Consider the following 13,368-nt stretch of genomic DNA (forward strand, 5'->3'; position numbering starts at 1 on the left):
CACAGTGTTCCGTTGTATCAGAAGCGGTTTAGTCCTGCTGGCCACATCACTCGGAAAGCTGTCTGTGGACAAACGCCGGCTCCCTCGGCCTGAAAGTGAGATGAGTGCCGCAATCCCATAGTCGCCTTTGACTGGACTTTAACCGTCCAGGGGTCCTTTACCTTTTTTAAAAAAACAATTCCAGGCAGAGGGCCTACTCGCTAGTGGCGCCCGCCCTGTGGAACGCCCTCCCATCAGATGTCAAGGAAATAAACAACTATCTGACTTTCAGAAGACATCTGAAGGCAGCCCTGTTTAGGGAAGTTTTTAATGTTTGATGCTTTACCATGTTTTTAATATTCTGTTGGGAGCCGCCCAGAGTGGCTGGGGAAACCCATCTAGATGGGTGGGGTATAAATAATAAAATTATTATTATTAGTATTCATGTTTGGAATGAGATGGAATATGTCACCTCCCGACTTCATATCCACAGATACTGCCGCAGGCCACCTGAATCCAGCTCACATACCACATATAAGAGCATAAGAGCCTGGCAGCTGAATCAGGCCGAGGGCCCATCTAGTCCAACATTTTTTTCTCACAGGGGTTGAGCAAATGACCTGATGGGAAGCCTGGAAGCTGAGTGTGGCAGCAAATCTCCCCTCCTGTAGCTTCTAGCAACAGGTATTCAGAAGCACTACTGCCTCTGGGAATCACTCCGGCCAAGCACAACCTCATCTGAGAAATGTTTTAACATTGTTTATTGTTGTTGTTGCTTAAAAACCAACATACCAGCATGCAAGTCTATCCAGAGGAGAAAGATTTGTAAAGGACAGTTTGCTGCCTGCTTAAATAAATACGAGGTGAATATAACAGTACATAATGTTTTTTTTAAAAAAATCAAGGAAAACTCTCTTTTTATGTAGTTTTTGCATAAGGTGACTGCTGACACAAAACTTTTATATATCTGAAAAGCAGCTGGAATACTGCCTCCTTTGGCAATTTACCTTATTTTTTGCTCTATAAGGCTCACTTTTTCCTTCCTAAAAAGTAAGGAGAAATGTGTGTGCGTCTTATGGAGCGAATGCAGGCTGCGCAGCTGTCCCAGAAGCCAGAACAGCAAGAGGGATTGCTGCTTTTGCTGCACAGCGATCCCTCTTGCTGTTCTGGCTTCTGAGATTTAGAATATTTTTTTTCTTGTTTTCCTCCTCCAAAAACTAGGTGCGTCTTATGATCTGGTGCGTCTTATAGAGTGAAAAATACGGTAATTGCTTGCTGGAGAACTGGCAGGATATTTTCAAATGTTTGCTGTCCTCAGGATCCGTTCTGCTTCGATTCCAATTTTTGAAACAAACCCCACCTCCCACACACCATCCAACTTCCAAGATGCATTGCCAGACTTTATTTAAAGTACAATGGAACCTTGGTTTTCTAGCGTCTCGGAAGCCGAACGTTTCAGTTTTCGAACGCCGAAAACCCCGAAGTAATTGCTTCTGTTTTTGAACGTGCCTTGGAAGTTGAACGGCTTCTGCTGAGGTATTTTCCATTTTCTCCGTTCAAATTGCCGACCGCCCTTTGCGCATTGGTTTTCAAACGCTTTGGAAGTCGAATGGTCTTCCGGAACAGATTACATTTGAAAACCGAGGTTCCACTGTAACAGGGTTTTGGGTTTTTTTGCTAAACTCTGAGCATTTATACAGTTTCTCCACTGTGAGAGGGTTCTCAGTCAGGGTAGTCGTGCCTGTTCTATGTGTGGGGAAAGCTTCTTTTTTATGATTTCTCCCCCGGGTGCATTTTCTTATGCGAAGTGAGATGGTCGCTCCGACTGAAGCTCTTGCCGCACTCCAGGCATTTATACGGCTTCTCCCCTGTGTGCATCCTCTGGTGGATAGTGAGGCGGTAACTCCGGCTGAAATTCTTCCCGCACGCCAAGCATTTGTAAGGCTTCTCTCCGGTGTGGATTCTCTGGTGTGAGGTGAGGTCTGTGCTCTGGCTGAAGCTCTTCCCGCACTCGGCGCACATGTACGGCTTCTCCCCCGTGTGCGTCCTCTGATGTAAAGTCAGGTGGTCGCTCCGGCTGAAGCTCTTTCCGCACACGGAGCAGGTGTAGGGCTTCTCCCCTGTGTGGGTTCTTTTGTGTGCGGTAAGGTTTGACACTTGGATGAAGCTCTTTCCACACTCGGAGCACTTGTACGGCTTCTCGCCCGTGTGGACTCTCTGGTGGGCCTTCAGGCTCGATTTGCAGCTGAAGCTTTTGCCGCACACAAGGCACTTGTTCGTCCTCTTTCCCTTCTGCTGGCTGAGGAATTCGTGGAAGTTGCCGACCTGAATGGCGACGGACTTATTCCTCCTCTTCTCGTTTGGTTCCAGATTCCTTCTCGGCTGCCTCTTTGGCCTGCCTCGATCTTCAGAGTGCTCTTCCACCTCCTGATGCAGAAGTGTTTTTGAAGATGCTGTGTCTGGCTCCACCTCGATCTCGCCGTCCCACACAGCTCCTGCTGGGATAAAGGCAAAGAACTAGCAAAAGAAGGGACATTTTATCACATGTGGTGGGAATGTAAAAAAGTGAAAAACCTCTGGGAAATGATATATAATGTGATGAAAAAGATGTTGAAATATACATTTATTAAGAAACCAGAACCATTTTTACTTGGCATTGTAGGAGACGATATAAAAGAAAGGACTGTAAGTTGTTTTTAATGACAGCAGCAAGAATATCGCTGGCACAAAAATGGAAGCAAGAAGAACTACCGACGAAAGAAGAATGGGGGATGAAACTGATGGACTATGCAGAATTAGATAAACTAACTGGAAGGATTCGAAACCTGCGGGACCAGAGATTCTCAGAAGACTGGAGTAAATGTGCGGACTATTTGAAAAGTAATTGTGATGAACAGATCACACTAGTAGGTTTGCAAGAAGTTTTGTAAGGTGAATTATTTGAAATATTGCAAAAAAGACAATGAGGTGAATTATTTGTTAAGGGTAATTAAAGGTAATATGAAATTAAGAAATGCATAATAAGTGACAAAGAACGGAAAATCATCAGAGGCGTTGACGGAAGTCCAAAAATATTGTATAAGGTGAGAAGTTAAGCTGTATGAATGTTGGAATTACTACGTTAAAAATAAAAATGTATATAAAAAAGGCAAAGAACTAGCAAGAGTTCTCTAATTAGCAGAGGTGATCATTAGCAAATAGGTGAGGAATGGAAAAGCCCTCCAGATGCTGGTGAACTACAGCTCCCAGCAAGCTCTGGTGGGAATTATAGTCCAGCAACATCTAGAGTTCCACAATTCTGATCTACAAAGCAATAAAGCAGAGATGACTCCCCAAATGTCTTGTCCTGTGAAGCACTTGAAGATTGGGTCTTGGCTGACCACTTTATGAATTTTCTGCCTGTTGTAGCATCCAGCCCAGCCCCCTGCAATGCCAAGGGAGCAACTACAGAGCGCTGAAGAACTTGGGCGCAAGCAAGGCTTGTCCCTCCTTACCCAGCAAGCCGGCCTCTTCCTCGTCGATATCGTCGTCATATTCTTGCTTGGCCTCCCTGCACAGCTGCCTCTGCTCGACCTCAGATGGGGCCTGGCCTGCCTCAGAGGAACTCAGAGCTGCCTTCTCAAAGACCACCTGAAACAGCAGAGAAGAACCTTTTTGAGATCATAGTAGAGTTGGAAGGGTCTCCAACCCCACGCAATGCAGGAAACTCAGCTAAAGCTGGTGGCCACCCAACCTCTGCTTAAAAACCTCCAAGGAAGGAGAGTCCACAACCTCCTGAGGGAGTCCGTTCCACTGTTGAACAGCTCTTCCTGTCAGAAAGTTATTCTTGATGTTTCGTCGGAATCTCCTTCCTTGTAACTTGAATCCATTGGTTCGGGTCCTATCCTCCGGTGCAGGATAAAACAAGCTTGCTCCATCTTCCATGGGACAGCCCTTCAGATGTTTGAAGGTGGCTATCTCTTCTCCTCTCAGTCTCCTATATCAGGGATGAGGAACCTGTGAACCTCTGGTTTCTGCTAGACTAAAAGTCCCATCATCCCTGAGCATTAAGCAGAGGTTCTCAACCTGTGGGTCCCCAGATGTTGTTGGACTACAACTCCCATCATCCCTGAGCTCTGGCCTTGCTAGCTAGGAGTGATGGGAGTTATAGTTCAACAGCATCTGTGGACCCACAGGTTGAGAAAGGCTGATTTAGAGAACTGGAAGCTGAGGTGGCCTCTGTGGCTAGAGTGCCTTTTACCAGCTATGGTCAGGAAGCCAACTGCAGCCGTTCTTGGACAGGGATAGTCTGACCACAGTAATCCAAGCGTCGATAGCCTCCAGACGCAATTATTTCAATGTACTTCATGTGGGGACATTCTTGGGCCTGGTCTGGAGGCTCCAGCTGGTGTAAAATGCGGACTGTTGATGGGGACAGACTACTGCCAACACATATTCCCTGTTGAACTTCCAGAGCTCCCTGAAGACATTTTTTTTTTTTAATTCCAGCAGGCAGTTTAAGTCTGATTTTATACTTTTAACTGATGTTTACCATTCCTCTACTGTATCTTAGAAAACCACTTAGAGACTACTGCATTTAAGCAGCATATAAATGGCTTAAATAAAAAACAAGCAAGCAACAGGTCCAGGAAGGTGAGTAATAAGGGGTTAATTATTCTCCCCCCCAAAAAAAATCCTGAAGGACAAATTAGGATTGAGTTTCCCTAGAAAATAGAACTCCTTATAGAGGAAAACCTAATGGAGTACTTGCATTTATAATTTATGTTTTTTATTTATTGCACCTTTTCCTCCAAGGGGCTCGAGGTGGCGTGAATGGCTCTTCCTCATCTCATTTAACCCCCACAACAAACCTGCAAGGTAGGTTAGGGTGAGAGACAGTGACTAGCCCAAGGGTACCCAGAAAACTTGCTGTGAATTCATGGCATGCTGTACGTTGAAGGAAGATGACTGTATTTTTTGCTCTATAGGACTCAGTTTTTCCCTCCTAAAAGGTAAAGGGAAATGTGTGTGCGTCTTATGGAGCGAATGCAGGCTGTGCAGCTATCCCAGAAGCCAGAACAGCAAGAGGGATTGCTGCTTTCACTGTACAGCGATCCCTCTTGCTGTTCTGGCTTCTGAGATTCAGAATATTTTTTTTCTTGTTTTCCTCCTCCAAAAACTAGGTGCGTCTTGTGGTCTGGTGCGTCTTAACAGAGCGAAAAATACGGTATATGAAAATGATGTACTGTCGGTATTTAACACCAAATTCCTGCCAACCTAGCAGTTCGAAAGCACGTAAAAGTGCAAGTAGAAGGTAAACGGCATTTCCGTGTGCTGCTCTGGTTTTCCCAGAAGCGGCTTAGTCATGCTGGCCACATGACCCAGAAGCTGTCTGTGGACAAACGGCAGCTCCCTCGGCCTATAGAGTGAGATGAGCACCATAACCGCAGAGTTGTCCGCGGCGACCTAATGGTCAGGGGTACCTTTACCTTTATGTTAGCAAATATCAGGTACAAATATCTGTTGGAAATGTAAAGAAAAAGAAGGCACCTTTTATCATATGTGGTGGACGTGCAAGGTAATAAAAGCATTCTGGGAAATGATATGTAGAATGTGTGCTTTTATTTAAAACGCATCTCTAGGTTATTTGTGGGGCATAGGAATTTGTTAATTTATTTTCTTTTAAAAATATAGTCCGGCCTCCCACAAGGTCTGAGGGACAGCGGACCGGCCCCCTGCTGAAAAAGTTTGCTGACCCCTGCTCTAACCCCTACGCCATGCTAGCTCTCCGAGGTTGTGAGTTTGTGCCTCACCCGGAGCATATGTCAACCCACACTGTTGTTGCACTTTCAACACCACCAACTTCAGTATGTCTCACCTGCAACCTGGCAACGAATTCTGCCAAGTGGCCTCACCTGGCTTACCTGCCTCTCGGCCTCTCGCTGCCTCAGCAGGAAATCCTCCGCCAGGGTGACAGCTTGGCAGCAGGTCTCCGGGCCACATTCCCTCACCCAGCCCTGGATCTCCGGCGGCAGAATGGCCAGGAACTGCTCCAGGATCAGCAGCTCCAGGATCTGCTCCTTGGAGTGCCTTTCAAATCTCAACCACCGGCAGCAGAGTTCCTGGAGCCGCCTGTAAGCCCCTCTCGGCTCCTCGGCCTCCTGGTAGCAGAAGCGCCGGAAGCGCTGCCGGTTCTTCTCCCGCTTCATGGCGTCCCCTCGCAAGATGGCCGCCTTCACTTTCCCATAATCCTCCCTGTCTCTGGCCTCCAAGCCGATAAAGGCCCGCTCGGCCTCTCCGCTGATGGCCGGCAGGAGGTGGGCAGTCCAGTCCTCCGTGGGCCACCGGCAGGCTTCGGCCACTTGCTCGAAGGAGGCCAGGAAGGCCTTGGCGTCGTCCCAGGGGCTGGGCTCTTCTGGTGGCGGAGGGGATGCCCAGCACACTTCTTGGGGGGTCTCCACCGTCCTCAGGAACTCCCGCCACTGGGCTTCCCAGTGATGGAGGGAGTTCTCGGCCGGTTCCTGCTTCACGGCTCCCTGGGGTCTCCTCTGCAGGAATTCCCCAACACCCCTAGCCTGAAGGACGTGGTGGGCTTTTCCTTTTCCTTCTGCTGAGGTGCGACCTGCAAGTTCTTGCTCCTCCATTTCCATCCCTCGCGCAAAAGAGGTGCGTCGACCTACAAAAACGGGGGAAGAGATCAACGAGAAAGGAAAAGGAGAACGAGCGCAAGGTGAACTGTCAGCGCCTGATGTAAGATTGTCTTCCTTGGATCCCAGAACTCTTAAAGAGTCAGGAAGAAGCAAGGGGGCTTACGAGCCTCCCCCTCTCTTTGTTTTATCCCTACAAGGGATTTCCCCCAAGGCAGCGGAGGTTTAGGATCAGAGCTTTCCTTCTCCTAGATGGGCTGCCTTCCCAGGTGGAGGAGCCCCATCTGCCCCTCACTTCCCTCTACAGCATGTGCAGAAACTGTTATGTTATGCAGCTGCGAGCTGCTTGCTTGAAAACATCACATGATGTTGGGACTGTCCGTGGGAAACAGAGGGCACCGGAATTAGCTCAGAGTGTAATATGAGCTGTACAGGAAGTGTTTGCTCTCTCGACTGCTGGAGTTTGAAGAGAGCAGTCATGTTTTTTGCAACGCTGCAAAGACAGAAATAAAGGCATGTAAATACGTTTTCTGTCTATCTCTTTCCCGTGCCGGGGGGGGGGGCAGGAAAGAGGGGTGTGTTCTTCTCACGCTGAGAAGGATCGCCTATCGCGACCTCTGCCTGGATCCTGCCGGGAAAGCAACAGGGAGGTCAACAGGAGACCAAGCCGAGTGCCTGGGAGAGTTGCCAGTTTCTCCTGATAAAGGCTTGATTTCCAACAGAAACCACCTTCTTGACTGTTGGGCCCATTCTTGGTCTCATCTGTTCCGAGGGTTGAGACCCATCGGCTACGCTCACCTGGTTTAGTCAGCCAGTCAAATATGTTTCCCAGGATTGTGGCTGCTGTTGCATGCTGACAGCTTATTATTATTATTATTATTATTATTATTATTATTATTATTTTCAATGCAAAATTACAACAAAAGTTACAAACATTGAATCCAAAATAAAACAGTACAAGCAAGAAAAACAAAACGCAGAGAAAAAAGAACACAAAAAAACCAGAAACACACATCTACAAATAAAACGGTATCATCATTCTAATCTAGTCATTACATACATATACACATATTGACTTCCTTCCTTTGTTCTAAGACCTCAAAATTTTTACTCTTTCTAAGTTTTTGTGTCTAATATAGATTACCTCTATCTTTATACTTTTTACACCATTTTTCTCTTTCTTTACCCTTGCAAAGCATTACATACCGATAGGCTTACTCCAGAACAATGTTTTTTCATATACTCTTTAACACATCCCCATTCTTTTAATAACTTATGGTCCGATTGTCCCCTTATGAATGCTGTGAGTCTTGCCAGATTTATATATTCACAAAATTTAATTTGCCATTCTTTCATTGGTGGAATTTTTCTCCCTTTCCCATTTTTTGCTATGAGCGTCCTGGCAGCTGTTGTTGCGTAGAGGAATACTTTCCTATGATTGTCAGGAATATCGTTTGTGATTACAGTGGTACCTCGCAAGACGAATGCCTCGGAAGACAAAAAACTCGCAAGACGAAAGAGTTTTTCGTTTCCTGACTTGCTTCACAAGACGGATTTCCCTATGGGCTTGCTTCGCAAGACGAAACATCTTGCGCCTTTTTTTAAAAACCGCCAATGCATTCCTATGGGAAACCGTCAATACGCAGTGGTGCTTCGCAAGACGAAAAAACTCGTAGAACGAAAAAACTCGCAGAACGAATTAATTTCGTCTTGCGGGGCACCACTGTATACCTAAAAGAAATGCCTCCGTTTTTTTACTAAAATATATTTTAAACATCTTTTTGATTTCTTCATATATTTCATCAGATCTTTTAAACAATTTTGGAATGAAATGTATGCATGCTGACAGCTTCTAGGAGCCACAGGTGAGAGCTGAGTGCAGGTTGGGGAGCAAAGGTGGGCAAACTACCCCAGGAGCATGACATGCCCCCACCAGTGGTACCACCCCTCCCCTTATACACAAAGCTAAAAAAAAAAAATCACATCTACTTTCCCTCTGGTCCAGCCCATCACCCTTGTCAGTGGCCCCTAGGAGGCAGCCGCAAAGGGGTGGCACCCCATGAGCTGAAACAAAGCACCCCCCACCTGCCCTAAGAGAAATAAACGCTGCCTGGACTATCCACCCACTTGGGTCTTCTTCACTTGTCAAATCAGGGAGCGGAAAAGGAGACCTGACACTGGGATGCAAAAAAAGAGAGAAGGAAATAGGATGTGTGATGAGTTTGGAGGTCCTTGAGGAGCCCCCTCCCCTTTTCTGCTTCCCACCCCCTTTATTGGAACCAGCTTCTCCCCATCCTTTTTACCCGGTCAGCTGCACATGCACCTTCCAAAATTCGGGATTTTTTCCTGCCCTCCGCTCTCTCCTCCAGCTGCAAAGGAGGCCAGGGGTGCAGCAACAAGACCCTCCTTTTCCCACCCCCTTCCTTAATGCTCCTTGGCATCCCTTTCCTGCTCTTTCTAGGAAAGCAACGCTCTGTCAGCTTAACCCTTTGGAGGAAAGCCCCGTCAGGGCTGCAAGGCTCCAAACCGCAGGAAGGAGAAGGGAGTGTGGCGGTTTTCAAAGGATCTGCATTTTCCAGGCACTAATTCAATCCCCAGCACCTTAAGATTTTCCTGCTGGATCAAGCCAATGTATTGCAAATGTCACCGTGCGCACTACATAAGAACGACAAATACTGGGGGAATACGTGCAAGTTCTTAAAGAAATGGGAGTGCCTGATCACCTCATCTGTCTCCTGAGAAATCTCTATGTGGGACAAGAAGCTACAGTTAGAACTGGATATGGAACAACTGATTGGTTCAAAATTGGGAAAGGAGTACGACAAGGCTGTATTTTGTCTCCCTGCTTATTTAACTTATATGCAGAATTCATCATGCGAAAGGCTGGGCTGGATGAATCCCTAGCCGGAATTAAGATTGCTGGAAGAAATATCAACAACCTCAGATATGCAGATGACACAACCTTGATGGCAGAAAGTGAGGAGGAATTAAAGAACCTTTTAATGAGGGTGAAAGAGGAGAGCGCAAAATATGGTCTGAAGCTCAACATAAAAAAAACGAAGATCATGGCCACTGGGCCCATCACCTCCTGGCAAATAGAAGGGGAAGAAATGGAGGCAGTGAGAGATTTTACTTTCTTGGGCTCCATGATCACTGCAGATGGTGACAGCAGCCACGAAATTAAGAGTCGCCTGCTTCTTGGGAGGAAAGCAATGGCAAACCTAGACAGCATTTTTAAAAGTAGAGACATCACCTTGCCAACAAAGGTCTGTATAGTAAAAGCTATGGTTTTCCCAGTAGTGATGTATGGAAGTTAGAGCTGGACCATAAAGAAGGCTGATCGCCGAAGAATTGACGCTTTTGAATTATGGTGCTGGAGGAAACTCTTGAGAGTCCCATGGACTGCAAGAAGATCAAACGCATCCATTCTGAAGGAAATCAGCCCTGAGTGCTCACTGGAAGGACAGATCGTGAAGCTGAGGCTCCAATACTTTGGCCACCTCATGAGAAGAGAAGACTCACTGGAAAAGACCCTGATGTTGGGAAAGATGGAGGGCACAAGAAGAAGGGGACGACAGAGGACGAGATGGTTAGACAGTGTTCTCGAAGCTACAAACATGAATCTGACCAAACTGCGGGTAGCAGTGGAAGACAGGAGTGCCTGGCGTGCTCTGGTCCATGGGGTCACAAAGAGTCAGACACGACTGAACGACTAAACAACAACAACGTGCATCTCCCTGTGAATCAAAGTTTCTTTTTGGTTTTGGTTTTTCATCGCTAGTCCTCATGATAGTGAAGCTGTGCGTGTCAGCATTCTGGCTACTGTTGCTGACATCTCTCTCCCTTCTTGCAGTTTCCAGCAAGCATTACGGCTTCCAACTGTGGCTAGTTGCCATCAATAGGCCTTGTCCTCCAGTTATTTGTCTAATCCTCTCTTAAAGCTATCTAAGTTGGGACTCTTGTGGGAGTCCCTCGGTCCAGTATATCTGAAGGAGCGTCTCCACTCCCATCTTTCTGCCTGGACACTGAGGTCCAGCGCCGAGGGACTTCTGGAGGTTCCCTCACTGCGAGAAGTGAAGTTACAGGGAAGCAGGCACAGGGCCTTCTTGGTGGTGGCACCTGCCCTGTGGAATGCCCTCCCACCAGATGTCAAAGAGAACAACAACTACCAGACCTTCAGAGGACTTCTGAAGGCAGCCCTGTTTAGGGAAGCTTTTAATGTTTGAGGCATTATACCTCGGGTTAAGTACTTAATTCGTTCCAAGGTCCGTTCTTAACCTGAAACTGTTCTTAACCTGAAACACCACTCTGTTCTCACCCTGAAGCAAAGTTCTTAACCCGAGGTAATATTTCTGGGTTAGCAGTCTGTAACCTGAAGTGTATGTAATGTGATGTACCACTGTATTTTAATATTGTGTTGGAAGCCGCCCAGAGTGGCTGGGGAGACCCAGCGAGATGGGTGGGGTATGTATAAATAAATAAATAAATAAATAAATAAATAAATAAATAATAGTTGTTGTTGTTGTTGTTGTTACTCAACTGTGCACCGTGAGAAGTCCTTTCTTTTATCTGTCCTGAATCTTCCAACCTTCAGCATCATGGGATGTCCGCAAGTTCCAGTGTTACAAAAAGGTGGAAGAAAGTTCTCTCTATCCGACTTCTCGAACATCCATCTTCATTGTAAACGGATGGGGTAGCAAGGGGAAGAGGGAAAAGCTTGGGCCCCATTCACACCATGGGTTTAAGGCTCTATATTGGCTTGTGTTTGTCTCCAGGGACAATGGAGTGCGCCTCCGGGGGTGAAGCAAAACTGCTTCGTTAACAGCACGAAGGTGACCTCCCCGGGTCACAAGCCTGGGCAGTGACCCCCCACCACACACACACACACACCTCACTGATGTGGTCCAAACGAAAGCAGAGGAAGATGTTTGGCACCAGCTTGGAAGGAGGCAAACAAGGCACCATCCAACCGCCTTAGGGACTCCGCTCTGGATTTGTGAAAGGGTTTTCTCCTTAGCCTTTTCTATTCCTGAAGGCGTCCTGTGAGGCAGCAGAGCTTTAGGATCAGAGTTTTCCGTCTCCTAGATGGGCTACCTGCAACATATGCAGAAACCATCTTCTTGACTGTGAGACTTGCTCCTGATCTCACCTGCTCCATCCGCTACAGCCTGTCTTTGCATGCACGGGAAATCCCTAACTCACCGAGGGTTTGCGACCCATCGGCTGCCCTCACTTGATTTAGCCAGCCAGTTAAAGCCGTTTCCTGGGATTGTGGCCGCTGTCGCATGCTGACGGCTTCTAGGAGCCACAGGTGAGTGCTGAGTGCAGGTGGTGACCAAAGGTGGACAAACGACCCCAGAAGGAGCAGAACATGACCTCCACCAGAGGTACCACCCCTCCCCCAACACCCCATGCTCCCCTTAAAGCGCTAAGATACCGGATTATCACGGTTGCCCACAAGGAATTCTGGGAGATGTGGTTTGTTGAGGGTGCTGGGAGTTGTTAGGAAAGACATCCTGTTCCCCACACAGAGCTACAATTCCCAGAGTTCCCTGGGAAGAGGAATGAATAATAGAAGCACTTTGGGGACTCCTCACAATTCTCAGCACCCTTAGCATACAGTTCCCATAATTCTTGGGGGGGAAGCCATGACTCTTTAAAGTGGTATCATAGCGCTTTAAGCATATGGGATGAATGTGGCCACCCAGAGACACAAGTTCTGCAGCAGAATGCCACTTCTCAGCCCTGGTGATTGGTGTCCTTTGGGGTTGATAGGGTAGAAAACAGGTAGCCCAACAGTAGTAGTAGTAATAATAATAATTTATTTATACCCCGCCCATCTGGATGGGCCTCCCCAGCCACCCTGGGCAGCTCCCAAAATAATAATAATAATAATAATAATAATAATAATAATAATAATAATAAAGCGATAAAACATAAAAAATTAAAAACTCCCCATAACATTTCCCTAAACAGGGCTGCCTTCAGATGTCTTCAAAAAGTCAGACACTTGTTTATTTCCTTGACATCTGATGGGAGGGTATTCCACAGGGCGGGTGCCATTACCGAGAAGGCCCTCTGCCTGGTTCCCTGTAACTTCTCTTCTCGCAGTGAGGGAACCCCCAGAAGGCCCTCGGCGCTGGATCTCAGTGTCTGGGCAGAACAATGAGGGTGAAGACGCTCCTTCAGGTCTACTGGCGCTGAGGCTGTTTAGAGCTTTACAGATCAGCACCAACACTTTGAATTGCGCTCGGAAACGTACTGGGAGCCAACGCAGGTCTCTCAGAACTGGTGTTATGTGGTCCCGGCGGCCCCTCCCAGTCACCAGTCTAGCTGCCGCATTCTGGATTAATTGTAGTTTCCGGGTCACCTTCAAAGGTAGCCCCATGTAGAGCGCATTGCAGTAGGTGGCACCAGAGGCAATGTCACCTAATTCTAGTTTTCTCTCCATCTTCTGCTTCCCTGTTGAGTTCATGAAGGGGCAACACTCAGTGAGGAAAAGGAAGGTGACAGCCAGGGCCACCTTCTGGACAGGGTGACAGGTTTTTGTGGGCTAATTGTGGGCGGACTGAGGTTGGTGCGGCAGTGCCCCATTGGCTTGTTAGGATATTTCCGTTCCACCTTAAAAGGGAGCAGGCTTTGAGTCACAGATGTTTCTGTTGTGTCACAGATGTTTCACAGGATGTTTCTGTTGTGTCTTTGCTTTCGTTTTTCTCTCTCTCTCTGCCGGAGACACTGAAGCAGGCAGTCATGTTTTTCTTTG

At 47.2% G+C, this 13,368-nt stretch overlaps 2 protein-coding genes across 3 annotated transcripts in view; one reads left to right on the forward strand and one right to left on the reverse strand.

Moving 5' to 3' along the window:
* The window catches only part of LOC310670292 (uncharacterized protein), a 197,115-nt gene that overhangs the window by 3,421 nt on the left and 180,326 nt on the right, over nucleotides 1-13,368 (forward strand). The window lies entirely within an intron of this gene.
* LOC310670480 (uncharacterized protein) lies at nucleotides 1,519-7,462 on the reverse strand. The gene is made up of 4 exons (XM_083425902.1): nucleotides 7,404-7,462; nucleotides 5,874-6,634; nucleotides 3,474-3,609; nucleotides 1,519-2,477 (listed from the first exon to the last, which is right to left on the reverse strand). Exons 2-4 carry the CDS (start codon nucleotides 6,606-6,608, stop codon nucleotides 1,750-1,752), a joined length of 1,599 nt encoding a protein of 532 aa, XP_083282028.1. The 5' UTR covers nucleotides 6,609-6,634; nucleotides 7,404-7,462; the 3' UTR covers nucleotides 1,519-1,749.

This window comes from Podarcis tiliguerta, assembly GCF_965153285.1.
Source record: "Podarcis tiliguerta genome assembly, chromosome: 2".
Classification (NCBI taxonomy): Eukaryota; Metazoa; Chordata; class Lepidosauria; order Squamata; family Lacertidae; genus Podarcis; species Podarcis tiliguerta.

Coding starts and splice junctions, on each gene's coding strand:
- LOC310670480 (XM_083425902.1), bottom strand. CDS start 6,608: ATGGAAATGGAGGAGCAAGAACTTGCAGGTCGCACCTCAGCAGAAGGA. Junction 3,610..5,873: donor CCGAGAGGCAGGTAAGCCAG/GTGAGGCCACTT, acceptor CTGCTGTTTCAG/GTGGTCTTTGAGAAGGCAGC. Junction 2,478..3,473: donor GGAAGAGGCCGGCTTGCTGG/GTAAGGAGGGAC, acceptor CCTTTATCCCAG/CAGGAGCTGTGTGGGACGGC.